Source organism: Arachis stenosperma, chromosome 4 (genome assembly GCF_014773155.1).
Source record: "Arachis stenosperma cultivar V10309 chromosome 4, arast.V10309.gnm1.PFL2, whole genome shotgun sequence".
NCBI lineage: Eukaryota > Viridiplantae > Streptophyta > Magnoliopsida > Fabales > Fabaceae > Arachis > Arachis stenosperma.
Genome location: NC_080380.1, coordinates 143,668,976 through 143,682,521, shown reverse-complemented (window position 1 = coordinate 143,682,521; position 13,546 = coordinate 143,668,976). Strand labels below are relative to the sequence as shown.

General features: G+C 31.9%; 3 protein-coding genes across 8 annotated transcripts; 2 read left to right on the top strand and 1 right to left on the bottom strand.

Moving 5' to 3' along the window:
• The first annotated feature begins 348 nt into the window (after nucleotides 1–348).
• On the top strand, nucleotides 349–1,681 carry LOC130976067 (thioredoxin H2). The gene is made up of 3 exons (XM_057900813.1): nucleotides 349–595; nucleotides 715–837; nucleotides 1,274–1,681. The coding sequence occupies exons 1-3, from the start codon at nucleotides 446–448 to the stop codon at nucleotides 1,403–1,405; spliced, it is 405 nt and encodes a 134-aa protein (XP_057756796.1). The 5' UTR covers nucleotides 349–445; the 3' UTR covers nucleotides 1,406–1,681.
• Nucleotides 1,682–5,624: 3,943 nt separating this feature from the next.
• LOC130976064 (inositol hexakisphosphate and diphosphoinositol-pentakisphosphate kinase VIP2-like) lies at nucleotides 5,625–10,373 on the bottom strand. Of its 6 annotated transcripts, none has more exons than XR_009084554.1 (10): nucleotides 10,003–10,373; nucleotides 9,793–9,927; nucleotides 9,149–9,193; nucleotides 8,383–8,449; nucleotides 7,979–8,050; nucleotides 7,586–7,781; nucleotides 7,456–7,513; nucleotides 7,063–7,228; nucleotides 6,799–6,883; nucleotides 5,625–6,463 (listed from the first exon to the last, which is right to left on the bottom strand). XR_009084554.1 is itself a non-coding variant. In XM_057900811.1 (6 exons), the coding sequence occupies exons 1-6, from the start codon at nucleotides 10,125–10,127 to the stop codon at nucleotides 7,853–7,855; spliced, it is 447 nt and encodes a 148-aa protein (XP_057756794.1). In that variant the 5' UTR covers nucleotides 10,128–10,373; the 3' UTR covers nucleotides 7,684–7,852. The 6 variants fall into 6 exon arrangements, 1 of the variants encoding a protein (XP_057756794.1); XR_009084556.1 differs by having other exon boundaries at nucleotides 5,628–6,460; nucleotides 7,586–7,771; XR_009084555.1 differs by having other exon boundaries at nucleotides 5,630–6,460; nucleotides 7,586–7,812.
• An 8-nt stretch (nucleotides 10,374–10,381) lies between these two features.
• LOC130976065 (30S ribosomal protein S17, chloroplastic) lies at nucleotides 10,382–11,000 on the top strand. Its single transcript, XM_057900812.1, has one exon. It carries the CDS (start codon nucleotides 10,575–10,577, stop codon nucleotides 10,998–11,000), a length of 426 nt encoding a protein of 141 aa, XP_057756795.1. The 5' UTR covers nucleotides 10,382–10,574.
• Nucleotides 11,001–13,546: the final 2,546 nt, after the last annotated feature.

The following is a 13,546-nucleotide window of genomic DNA, read 5'->3' as shown; positions in this document are numbered from 1 at the left end:
TTAAATATTATAAATTTTTTTTGCATAATAATTAATCTTAACGAATAAAGAATATTCATATTTTTTATATTTATATATTTTATATTTAATTATTTAAAAATAAAAGATTCTGTTATCATTTAAAATATTGTGTATTAAAATATTGTCATTTAAAATATTTATTTATATACTAAAATATTTTATATTTATTAGAGTTTATAAATACTCTTCTTTTATATTAGCCTTTAATTTTCACTAATAAAATCTAATGAACCATATAGATGTAACACCTCTAATAAATACATAATTATTGTCCTCATCTTAGACATACCCTCTAATTACTACTAATTAGTAATTATTCCCCTTAAGAAAAAAAAATTCAAAACATCTTGCATATAAAACGGCCTAATAACAAAAACTTGTAGAATAACTTTGTGAACGGAAAAGAAAAAGAGGAGGACAAAAAATGGGCGGTGTGCTGTCTGCGGTGCTCGGCGGCGATGCTGCAGCGGCCACGACAGAGGGAGGCTCGGCTGAGGACTCTCATGTGAAATCGTTCCATTCCTCCCCTCGATTTCAGCTCCATTTCAACGAACTCAAAGATTCCTCTAAGCTCGTAATTTCCTCAATCTCTCTCTAGATCTCGGATCTCTTAACTATTTTTTTTTTGGATCTGTCTTTTCTTTTTTGTTTCTGATTATTGTTGCTGTTGTTTATGTGCTTTTAATTGAACAGGTTGTGATAGATTTCTCAGCTTCGTGGTGCGGACCATGCAAGTTCATTGAACCGCATATTCACGCCATGGCCGAAAACTTCTCTGACGTCGAGTTCATCAAGCTCGATGTCGATCAATTACCTGTGATTCTCTCTCTCTCTCTCTCTCTCTCTCTCTCTCTTACACACACACACACACACACGTAATTAATCTATATGCAGTTTTCGGTTGATTAGATGATACAAAATTGTAGTTAGTTTGCGTTTTACACTTTAGAGACTAGTTTTATGACTTGTTGATTAGATTAGGGCTTAGAGAGTAAATTGACTGTGATTCTATTCTTTTTAGAAATAAATTGATGCTAAATAATAAGAAATTGTGGAGTTCCGCATATTGATGAACGAAATAGTTGTTACAAGTTTGTTGAAGATGGACCAATGATAACAATTCTAATGGTTTCAGGATGAAAATAACGGGTTTCTCTTTCTGTAACTGAAAAATACCAGTCTTTTTTCTTTCTTTCTTCTCATGATGGTGTCTTTATGTGTGTGTGTGTGTTTTTTGGGAAAAAAAAAAAAGGATGTAGCAAAGGATTTTAAGGTTCAGGCGATGCCGACATTTGTGCTGGTGAAGCAAGGAAAGGAGATTGATAGGATTGTTGGTGCAAAGAAGGACGAGCTTGAGAAGAAGGTTAAGCAGTACCGAGCCTAATTTGGTCCTGCTTGAATTCCTCATTCTTCAGCCATGTATGGTACTATGGTTCCCCTTTTCCATGACTAAACTAAAATCATGATGATTATGATTGATTTGCCTCCTAAAAACATAACTGATTGGGTCCTTGCTTGACAAATATACATAGTTTAATATTGGTGTATGCCTACATATCTTCTATTTTCTTTTTTGGTTTTCCTTTCACTGCAAGTGTTTGATGGATTGAGTTGTGTGGCATCCTTCAACTTAATAAATATCGTAGTTTTATGCCTTGTATGTGATAATACGATTAGATCTAGATATATGAGATTGAACCTTTGACCATGAGTTTTGTTGGGCGTGGTACCATGCTGTGATGGATATAAGTGGTTTTTTTTGTGGTTTAAACTAGGATATATGTACATATTTTTCAGTTTAAACCACTAGGTTAAGAAATGGATGTATATGGCTGTGCCTAATGTTCAACCTCGGGAGTTGTGACTCGAAACCAGAAAACAAAAAGTGAAGAGGAGACAGAGAGAGTTGAGAGAACAGAGAGTTTTTAGGGAGGAGAAAGGTGAGATTTAGCATCAGCTTTACAATGGTGAACCACACATTTCAAAAGGGAGAAGTGTTGCTTCTATAGTCCCTTCAGCTAATTAACTTCACTTACTAACAATCTCTTGTAACTAACTCAGGGTTTTCACCTTGCTATATCTTGTAACCAAATTAACTGTCATAACTAACGTGGCTGATCCTAGTTTACTTGCACAGTAAGAGAAGTCTACCCATACTTAATAAGATTTGAAGATTAAAATTATCTTTTGGTTGCGGACAACCTTTGAATGGTTCACTTTGTCAAAATACAATTTTGGCGAACGAAAATGCTTGTAATAAATTGACAAACAGAGCTCATTTGAACTATAGAAGTACCTATTTAGTGGTAGATCATAGATATGCAGTAAGTTAAGTATACATACATTAAGTACCCAAGTATGAAGTATATCCATGAAATTGTTGAAATGGCTTATATGTAGGTTTTGGATTTAGGGTAAGGATAGTATTTAGCACCCAAACATAGTGGAATAAGTAGCTTCCCATCTTGGCCTCCATCACCCAGTTTACTCTGCATCTGCATCCTTGATTATTGCTCTAGTCTGTTTATAGTTTTTACTCTATTCTCCTTCTAAGTTCCTACAAGATTTTCGGACAAGTGGGAATATTAGTGGAATATACAATTGTTATTAATTAATTGTGTATTTAAATTAATTTTAATTAATAAAACAAAGAAAATACGTATTGGTTGCTAAAAAATATTAGCGTCAAAATGATATCTACTAAACTATAATGGGTATACCCATAACAGGGTTGTTAAAAATATAGGTCTTTTTTATTTTCATTTATTCAAAATTTATATTATCTAATGCATTCATTATTTTAGATGACTATTTAAATATAAAGGGTATATTTTTGTTTTCTTTTTTCTTTTTACTGATGTGAAAAATTATCATTTCATATGTATGGGACCTTTTTTTAATTAAAAAATAGCTGCACTAAAAGGTGCATGTAAATTTACTATAATATATACAAGAGATCAAATTAGCGTTATAACAAGTTAATAATATCTACGTTTTTTAATTTTATATGAATTTATTATGTTAACATTAAACATAGTTTGTAGCAACATAGATAAAAGAATTTATATATGCAACCATATTTACAATATTATATTGGATTTATACAATCGAACCAGTATCAATTTCATAAGTTCACAAATTAATTCATCTATTATCGTTTTGTTGATTTTTAGCAAATCGATGGTGGTTCGATTCTAATAGTGTGAGAGCGAAACTTTTTTTTTTTTGAACAAAAAAAGCTCTACACAAAAGTGGAGCAAGAAAGACATATACAACATAACTAAAACACAAGACTAGTATAATCCGTTGTCATCTCCGACATAGTTATCAACAACTAAACGGATCAATGCCACACCATTCTCTATAGCTAAAAAATGACTTATTTATAATTCTATCAACATTTGTCTCTGAATTTTGAAAGACTCTGCTATTCCGCTTCAACTATATGTTCCAAATAATCGCAAAGAAGCTTGTCATCCACCTCTTTTGCTCAAACTTACGATCCGATGTTCCAATTCAGCTCTCAAAAAGTTCTTTGACAGATTCTAGAATACACCAATTTCTATGAGTATACTTTAACCAAGCACACCACACCTGTCATGTAAATTCGTAGCCAAGAAATAAATAATGAACAAATTCTATATTTTAGGGGGCATAAGTTCTATAAGCGCATGAAAGGTGCTCTAATTAGACGAATATTAAAATAAGAAATAAGTTTGAAAAATGCAAATAGGATAAAAGAAGTGTAAAAGATAAATTTTGAAAAATATATTGACCGAAATCAAAATGAGTTGTGTTAAATTATAAAGAAAGCGAGTAAAATGCCTTCAATCAGATCAAAGGACTTTTGACAAAAATTTAAAGATACTGAAACATAAATTGGGCAAGAAAGTAAAAGAAATTTTGAATGTAAATTTGGCAATAAAATTAAAAGATGCTTTGAAGATAAATCTGACAAGAAAAAATATAAAGTTTACAAAAATTGTAAATAGAAATCTAAAGGCAATGGAAGGAACCCTATAGAAATCGAACTCGAATGCAGACTCAAGAATTCGCTGGGGATGTGAGTGTGCTTGAATGTATTTTTGAAGAAAAGTTTCAACTTTTGTTTCCTAAAATTTTCTAATATTTATAACCCATGTCTGTAACCGATCCTTAATTACACGACGCTGCCTTGTATGCGGATTCTTAGGTAAATGTTCATGCTCTTTTGCCCACAGACGTTACCGATAAACTCCTCATTTAGAGAAAGCCTTCAACTTCTCTTTTTACGTAACCGTTCGATTCTCTATTCGAACAACTATTCAATTTCTCATTCAAATGCTTGTTTGATTTAACAAGGTGTCTAAGTCGAATCCGTGTCGAGTAACTTCGAATTAATACATGCACATGCGTCCTTTCGACTTCTGCTTCCATCCTAACATCTCTCCAGCATTTTAAATTAGTTTATCTTTTCGAAAATATTTTTCGACCAACAATAATATTAAAATTTAATATTCTAGATGTTAATTTATGTCAAAAGTCTAAATTTTAATATAATATATTTTAATTGTTATGTAAATTTTATTTTATAAAATTATGAAACTAAAGTAGGTGCTAGAGAAAGCTAATGGCATAAATTTGTTAAGTTCCCTATAAAATTTATGTCACGCTAAATTTAGTTTTTAACAGCGTAGAAAAAATATAATTTAAAAGTGTATATCAATTATACTTTTGAGTGTGAAGATTAAAAATATCATGTGAAATCTAAGAGTTTTGCGTATATTCATAGATAAATAAAATTGAAAATAATTTGAAATATATATAATTTTTCTCCTATACTAAAAGTATCAGAAGTTAAGGTCCAGGATCAAATAAGACAAAGAGGCCCAATCTGAAGATTGACCTCCTCTCGTGACCGACTTCCACTGAAGAGGTCGATTTCTACACAAACTCCACTAAAAGGAAGTTGGGAGTCAGATTAGTTGGCAGATAACACTTATTCAAATAAGTAACTGCCCCTAAAATCTCTCAATCAACTTCTAGGAGTCAAATTTTAACGTCTCTAAGATAAAAGGACGGTTATCCTCCTTAAAAGGTAGAACTACTCCAACGGTGGTTATGAGTTCACCATTATATGTATACTGACAACTCTCAAGTATCTCTAAATTCCCATACTCTCTAAACCTGCTGAGACCCTTGTTAACTTAGGCATCGGAGTGTCTTTGCAGGTACAACCCTCTTCTCCTTCTTTCGAGCACAAGTCGGACGGAGGCCTCACGCGCGGGATCAAGCTTGAAGGCCTTCTTTCCAAGATGATTGGGCCAACTGTGCGAGTCAAATCCATCAACCTACGGTTACTCAACGTAACAATAAGTATTTACTAATGTTTTTATAATTAAACTAAAGAATTTTATGAAAAAATGTCTTATGAAATAATTTTAATAATTTAATTTTGATGTACTGCCAGTAATTCTACACGTGCATCCAATTACATAACACCATATCAGTAAAAATAACTACTTTTCACATTAATCGTGTAAATGGTTATCAAAAGAACAATGTGATTGTACAATTGTATAAAACGTTTTATATTGTCAATGCATCAAAATTAAACTCTAATTTTAAATCACTTCTTTAATATAAAAATATTCTCATTTATATTTGTGATTTTTTGCGTATCATTCGGATTTAAATCTAGTTAGTACATTAAATGCAACCAGAAAAAAAAAATATGAAAGTTTGATGAAAGTGTTCATGGCTGAATTATCGGTTACTCCTCGATTCGCATGTTCGTTGTGTGTGAAGCTACTACAAGTTTTTCGTAAGTAAATCGTACCTCTTCTCTTTTTCTAAAGAGTACATGACTGTGGGACAAGATACATATGAAAATACTCGAAATAGTAATCGATTTGACATAATCACACGTTGTACAATTTTGAAAGACGGCGGTATTCTAGTTTTCCTTCTATACTTGCTTCAGAAGAATTTGGTAAATTATTAGTTAGAGCTTGGATAAATTTGTTCTCCTTACGCTAGTTGCATCCTATTTTGTCGAGAAGAAAGTAATAGAACCTTGGGTGGAAAAAAGAAAAGGACACCTTGCGTGCTTTCTACCAACATTCGTTAAAGGGATGTGATATGCTCCAAAATTTTTTCCAGGCAAGGCAAAGCTTGCTTCGTTTTCTCCAGAAGTTTTATATTTACAAGAAACACAAGGCAGGAAGACCCTAACTTGTAGGAACGGAAGTCTGAATTAACTATTTACCATTAGTATTGGCATGCTTTATGGAAAGGCCAAAGATTTACCAGATGCTCGAGCACACCTTTCGAGAAATAGCCAGAGAATCCGGCAGGTGTTGTCGGCGGAGGAAAGTCTTCTGCAGGCATAGCAGCCTTTCAGGACCCATAATAGGCAGTGTGTGCTCCTGTGCAACGAAGCAGCCTCACTATCGTTCTTCTGCTGACCATGCGCATGTAGCATGACACAAATTAGCAAGAGGAAAAGAATTCAACGTTCAAAATCAGCAGCATATTCAATGGTATTCCTCATGAAAAGGTTAATAGACCTTATAATATGAATAAATCTAATCCAACAAGTGAATTAATTGCAAATTCCTACATGTTACTGGCAAATTCCTACATGTTACTGGCAGCAAGTCAAAAAGCAATTATATTTGGTATTTTACTTGATTGAGGAAAATAATTAAACAGCTGACTTCGTAGAAGGTTCAAGCTAATGTAACACTACAATATTCTGAAGCCTAATGGATATTGAGCTGAATTTCAATTTCATACCTAGAAATGCAAAGTGAGTAGATAAATCAGCACCTCGGCTGAACGTCAGCTCTATGCGGCACTTTTTTGGATCTTCTAGATCGACCTGCATTTAAAAGTCAAAAGTGGATCAACTACTTTCTTAATTAGGCAGACAGGGTTTTCTCCAAGACCACCTTTTTGAACAAATAGAAAAAAGAATAAAGAAACTCATATGATGTAGTACACTTGGGAACCCTATAACACGCTAAAGATGTTGATTGGGAAATGGCAAAAATAACTGACCTCTGTGTTCTCAAACATTCTCAGCACAATGTAACTCATGTAGTCCAGCTCCTTTGTTTTATATAGGCAGTCGAGAGCATTATGACAAACAAGGCTCTCTTCTTCTTGAAGAGATTCATCCAAATTACAATATCGAAGAACATTCATGAAAGAATGGATGTGATTCCTGTCAAAAAAAGCGGGAGGTGGAAATCATTAAGAGAAACAAATGTCAAATTTTTTTTTTTTAACTTTCTGTTTAATGCATCTTATTTATACTTTAGTGTTCAATACAAGTTGACTAGTTAAATTTGTTTTCACGTATGAGGTCTGTGTAGATACAATACAATTAACCACTCCAAAGGACTTTTTTGGTTATATTAACCAGATTGGAAAATGAGATGTGATACTCACAGATGTGAAGTATAGGCGTGTTTGCACATGGCATTCAGGAGTCTTCACATTTGCATACCTAATGGAAAATAAAAGATTATTAGAATACAATTTAAAAATTTACCAAATCAAATGAAGACCAGATACTTACTTTGGATCTAAACGATATTTGGTCTCCTTATCATCATCGTCGTCTTGATCCATTGATATCACTGAAAGTGCTTGATTTTCTGGCCATTTCACCATTCTTATGATGTTTTGACTTAGCCTCTGTATCTTCCTTCTCAGTTTTCATTGCCAATGTACATTGTCTTGGTTACTGCATGTTTATATATGTCTGTCATGAACTATCAACAGACGATGAATTATTCTTGGCATCTGTAAATCTCATGTTTATTATAGTCGGTCAAATCATCTATCACTGTTTAAGAATAGAATGTTAAGTAACTGAATGCAAAACTTTGGTATAGGCACGGCAGGGAAAATGTTCACATATATTTAACATGAAAAGAAATTTGCAAGATTCCTTAAAGCAGGAATTTACCTCTGAACCGATCTTCAGCTTCTGCTTTGGATTAATTCCATATTCATTTGGAATTACACCATCAGCAAGTGCCTGCAAATAAGATGTCAGAGCGATCAGGAAAGTTAACAGACCGAGTTCAAAGTTGATTAACATATGAACAACAGAGCAATATAAAATGTAAGGGCTTTATTTCTGCAGGGGAATACTTGACTCTTATGTTTTTCAACATATAAAGTTTCTCCCAAGATTAAAGAAGGCAAACACTGTTCTCTGTTCTATGAAAAATTTTCGCTGAGTGAAAGTCATGCACTATGCTGCCTTTTACATGTAAGACTATCGGCGACGCTACCAGCATGCAATTTATACAAAAACCAGTGATACGTAAACATGAGCAAAGGTTACCCAAACATTATACTGCATACCTGAGCAACTCTAAATAGCTCGTCCAGTCCCTCTAGATTAAGATGCGCATTGTGCAATATATCATATCTGCAATGTGGAAGTCAGCATTAACTTAGAGAATACATGAAGCTACATAATTTATGATATTGCCAATTTTTTATTTTAAATTCATATTTGACTCCTATGCATATTTGATGTGCACACTTATGAAATAGGGCTGGAATTGCTTGTCCAATTATAAATTAACAGTCAACAATTAAATCAGCCTCAACAAACTGTAGGAGGGTCTTCTAAAGGTTGCAGTCTAATCACAACTCAGAGATCAAAGTATACACACACAAACTTGAGACACAAACATAAAACTGGATGGATGATCACTAGAACAGATCAGACATGAAAAAGAGAACAGTTGGGATTGGAAGAAGGAAAGTGACAGAGAGGAACAAAGAGAACAGGAAAAAAAATTAAGGAAGCCTACGGTTTATGGTAACCATCATATTGCAAATAATATTATGGCCAATGAGAACCCTTTACATTATATAAAATAGTTCAGGTGAAGGGGTGAATGAAACAGAAAATTAAATTACAGATATAACATTTTTGCGGGCCACAGGAGAGGAAAGACTCTGCATTTCATGATCTTTAACAAGATCTCCATAATTGTTACCATAAAAAGAAAAGAAACAAAACAAAACAAAAACTCCAGAATTGTTTTCTGCATAAAGATATGTAGCGATTGAAAAGATCAATCGAGTTATAATACAAACATAAGATAAGATAACTTACTTGCATGAATCATAGACATCAGGAATTTGGGTGATGTCAAAGCGCCTGGGCAATTAACAGGCCATTAGTATACAACATTCAACATAAGGCAAAACAGTTCAACTAGGGAGACAACACTTTTTAGCCAATAAACTATAAGTACATAGAAGAGACCAATACACCGTACATGTAATGCATACAAAATTCATGATAGTTTTGAGGATGAAATCATCGCTGGAAAATGCTGCATCGAAACAAATAATAGCTTTTAGAAGCATTTTAATTAGACTAAAGGAATTTATATATTCTTAAAACCTGAAGCATGTTTTTGCTTGTTTAACATATAAAGCAAACAATATTACTATCATTAAGAGACAAAAATTGGATTGGATGAGATGGGTTAACAGGAACAATTCCACCTATAGATTAAGGAAAGATAAAAACAGCATCCATATCACATTACAGAGGTAGGAAATGATTTTCACTCCAGAAATAACTTTATCTTTTGAAGCATCTGGTTGCCTTTAGTCATTATCATTGAATGCATGTAATTAAACCAGTCAAATGTACTATTAACGGTACTTGCAAAAAGATTTTGCATTTCTAAATATATAGAAAAAAAAAAGTACAGAAAACATTAAACCAAAAAAATTCTAAGTACTTACTCCTTCCGTTCATTGTACAAGTCTCTTTCAAGTTTTTTCCACCGAGCATACATAAATAGAAACCCTTCACTACCACATTGTAATCCAGCTGCTATACGATCAACATCAATACTTGTCTTCCCAAATATATTTGTACTGTAATAGGCATAATTAAACATCCTGTCAGGTAATCTTATATTCTCACAGTTATCAATAGTTGAGCAATCTTACCTCTGCAACATAGAGGAAAACCAGCCCTTCTTCTTAGCATCAGGCTTGCTGTTCTTCCCAATATCATCACCATCCTCCTCCTCTTCAGCCTCACTATCACTGTTAATAACTTCATCCTTATTCATAGCTCCTTAGCCAGAAAATCAACGTTCCTATCCCTGCCATCATCAACCCCATGATCTGTAAAATCCTGTTTGGTCTTGGAACGAATCATACCAAACCCTATTCTTCTTCGCTACATTGTTTTACCAATTCACATACTTAAGTGTTTGATTCACAATAATTTATCTCTTTCCAATTGAAATGAATGCCACTCAATTTGACAAGTATTCAATATATTTTAAAAGAAAAATTTTCATGTTAAGAAATAAGAATACAAAATAATGATAAAAAAATTTTTAAAAACTACAATAGGAAAAAGATAAACCATTAATACGAAAGAAAATTAATTCTATGAAAAAAAAGGATGGACTTATGACGGAATAGGAAAAAGAAGGTGCAGCATGGTCACACAGCAAAGAAGATAAAGTGAAGAGAGCAGAATCCTTATCCCCTTTGTGTCTCCGATAAGAATGTGGCTTCTCCAACTGCCGTCAATCCCCAAGTTCTCCACCCCATTCCTCCATGGCGGCAGAACCCTCTGCTCTGCCCCAACCGCCACTACATTCCCAGCACCATCAGCACCGTGTTCCATGCCTACCATAAGAGCGATGAAGTCGATGCAGGGGAAGGTGGTGTGCGCCACTAACGACAAGACGGTGGCGGTGGAGGTTGTTCGTCTGGCCCCTCACCCGAAGTATAAGAGGCGCGTGAGGAAGAAGAAGAAGTACCAAGCCCACGACCCTGATAACCAGTTCAAGGTTGGTGACATCGTTCAGCTTCTCAAGAGCAGGCCCATCAGTAAGACCAAGGCTTTCGTTGCCGTTTCTGTTCCCAAGAAGGACTCCACCAAGAACTCCGACATTGGAATCCCCTTGGAGTCTCAGCAACAGGCTTAGTTACACTCTCTCCCCCCTCAATTTATTTCCTATTGTTATGTTCATGAAATCATGTTCACTGTTTAATTCACTTATGAATTGGGGTTTATTTCTCTGGTTCTCCTATTATTCATGTTTCTCATCTATCAACCTAAGTTTTTGGAGAAAGAAAGAGGGGTTTAATGAAATAGAATCAGCTTCAATGTTTAGGATCTGAGGGAAAAAAAACAATGGGAGAAAAAGCTGAATCTTAAAGTAGTAAATTTCGTCATCTTCTTCGTTCATCATCTCCAGAAATCAGAACACCCAGCTTTCATCTTCTTCCTTGCACCTAACCGCCGCCTGTCTCGCCTTTCTTTCGCCAGTACAGCGCCTTCCGTCATCGTCTTTTAATTCTACAATTATGTAATAATAAATATTATCTAACTAATTTTTTACCCAAATCACCAAATTCAATTTTCACCTCATACGATCTCTTATTGTAATATATTTCTTATAAATTACAACTTTAATTTTTAGTTATTTCTGAATACTTAGTTAGCTTTTGCGGTAGTCTTCACAATGAAAATTCAATGATTCACCATTCACCGTTTACAAGGTTTGTATCATTTTTTATTGCTCTCTATATAATTTAAGATATAATTATAAATAATTAATTTTTTTATTTATTAGGATATATAATTAGAAGCATCGAAAAATATTTATTATTATATAATTGTACAATTTTAATTTATTGTGTTGTCAATATAATTTAATTATTTTTCAACTAAATTACTAAATTCAATTTTCATAGTATAAATAATATTTAGTTAATATTTTTTGATAAATCATTTGTTTCATTAATATTATTTAATTAATTTTTTAACTAAGTTATCGAATTCAGTTTTCATAGTACACTTAATATTTATATTTTTTTTACAAACATTATATATATATATATATTAGTGTTTACAGTATATTAATTTAATATATAAATATATAATGTTACTTTTTTACGAATAGAATATATAAATTAATAACTAAATATGCTATGAAATAAGTCTTATTACTGTTATGGTAGTTAGTTTAACGATATAAATTTTAGGTTTTACTAGTTAAGAATAAGAATTTATATAATTATTTTATATATTTTTGGTCTTTATGACTTTAATTTTTAGTTAATCCAAAATTTTTGGTTAACGTTTATGATGATTAGTTTAGTGATAAAAACTTAAGAGTTTGTATCATTTTTTATTACTTTTTATATAATTTAGGATATAGGTATAAATAATTAATCTCTTTATTTATTAGGGTATATAATTTAATATACTAAGAAGTATCGCTCAAAAATATTTATTATTACATAATTGTACAATTTCAATTTTAATTTTTCGGTTTTGAAAAGTTATAGATGATTTTTATTAATTCATAACATTTTTATTATATTAATAATTTTGTAGATTAATAATTTGTGTTGATAATATGATTTAATTAATTCATAACATTTTTATTATATTAATAATTTTGGAGACCTTGTCTTTGGATCAGCTTACTGTAAGAAAAGAATAAATAGAAAATAATTAGTTTACCGTAAAAAAAATCAAGAGGCTTAAAAGGGAAAAGGATAATTAGTTTATCTTTGGATCATGTGTACGTTTTATTTTGTAATTTCTTTTATAGCGAGAGTACATAAAGAGTACCTACTATATAAAGGGTAATAACTCAACAAATAAACCTATATTTACTATTGATAAAAAGAATAATCTAAAAAATAGTTGTTGTTCCTTTATAATTCACATGTCTTCAGCAAATCGGTATCGTTATATTACTTATATATAATAGTAAGAAACCAAACATCATTGCTCAATTCCCTTTATGATACAACAAGATTTCACAAATTTACAAACTAATGTTCGATAAACGCAACCCATATTACTGCAAAAAAAATTTGTAAAACAAATAAGCTTTTTCTTTATAAAAAAAATTGTATGAAGTAATTATAAAATCCAACTTACACGATTTATGTGGCTTTCTCTAGATCATAAGCTTGCTGAAAGAAAAGAATCAATAGAAGATAATTAGTTTAACGTAAAAAAAATCAAGACTCAAGGAAGGTTAGAGGGAAGAGGATAATTAATTTATCTTTGGATCATGTGTATTTTTTTTTGTCAATAGTAGATGTTACTTATAATTTTTTTATAATGAGAGTACATAAAGAGTACATAGTATATAAGATGTAATAACTCAATAAATATTTTTTAAAGAATGTTTGATATGAGAAAAATTTATTTTTCTATCATTCAATTCCTTTTAAAAAATATTTGTTAATTATTATACCTTATATACTATATACTCCCGTTATTAAAAATGTTACAACAAGTAAACCTACATTTATTATTGATAAAAAAATAATCTAAAAACCAGTTACTATTCGTTCACAGTTCATACATCTTCAACAAATCAATACTATTATTTATAATAGCATCCCTATCTTTTGTTTTCTTTTATTTGTTCTAAATGAAAGAAAGATACCTATAACAGATATCCCAATTCTTCTTTCTTTGCCATACACCCATATCCAACCATAT

What these genes read in the sequence shown, in the direction of transcription:
- LOC130976067 (XM_057900813.1), top strand. Translation starts at nt 446, where the DNA reads ATGGGCGGTGTGCTGTCTGCGGTGCTCGGCGGCGATGCTGCAGCGGCC. An exon ending in TCAAAGATTCCTCTAAGCTC is followed by an intron (nt 596 to 714) that starts GTAATTTCCTCA and finishes TTAATTGAACAG; the next exon opens with GTTGTGATAGATTTCTCAGC. An exon ending in TCGATGTCGATCAATTACCT is followed by an intron (nt 838 to 1,273) that starts GTGATTCTCTCT and finishes AAAAAAAAAAAG; the next exon opens with GATGTAGCAAAGGATTTTAA.
- LOC130976064 (XM_057900811.1), bottom strand. Translation starts at nt 10,127, where the DNA reads ATGAATAAGGATGAAGTTATTAACAGTGATAGTGAGGCTGAAGAGGAG. An exon ending in TTGTACAATGAACGGAAGGA is followed by an intron (nt 9,194 to 9,792) that starts GTAAGTACTTAG and finishes TTAATTGCCCAG; the next exon opens with GCGCTTTGACATCACCCAAA. An exon ending in AGCTATTTAGAGTTGCTCAG is followed by an intron (nt 8,051 to 8,382) that starts GTATGCAGTATA and finishes TCTTATTTGCAG; the next exon opens with GCACTTGCTGATGGTGTAAT.
- LOC130976065 (XM_057900812.1), top strand. Translation starts at nt 10,575, where the DNA reads ATGTGGCTTCTCCAACTGCCGTCAATCCCCAAGTTCTCCACCCCATTC.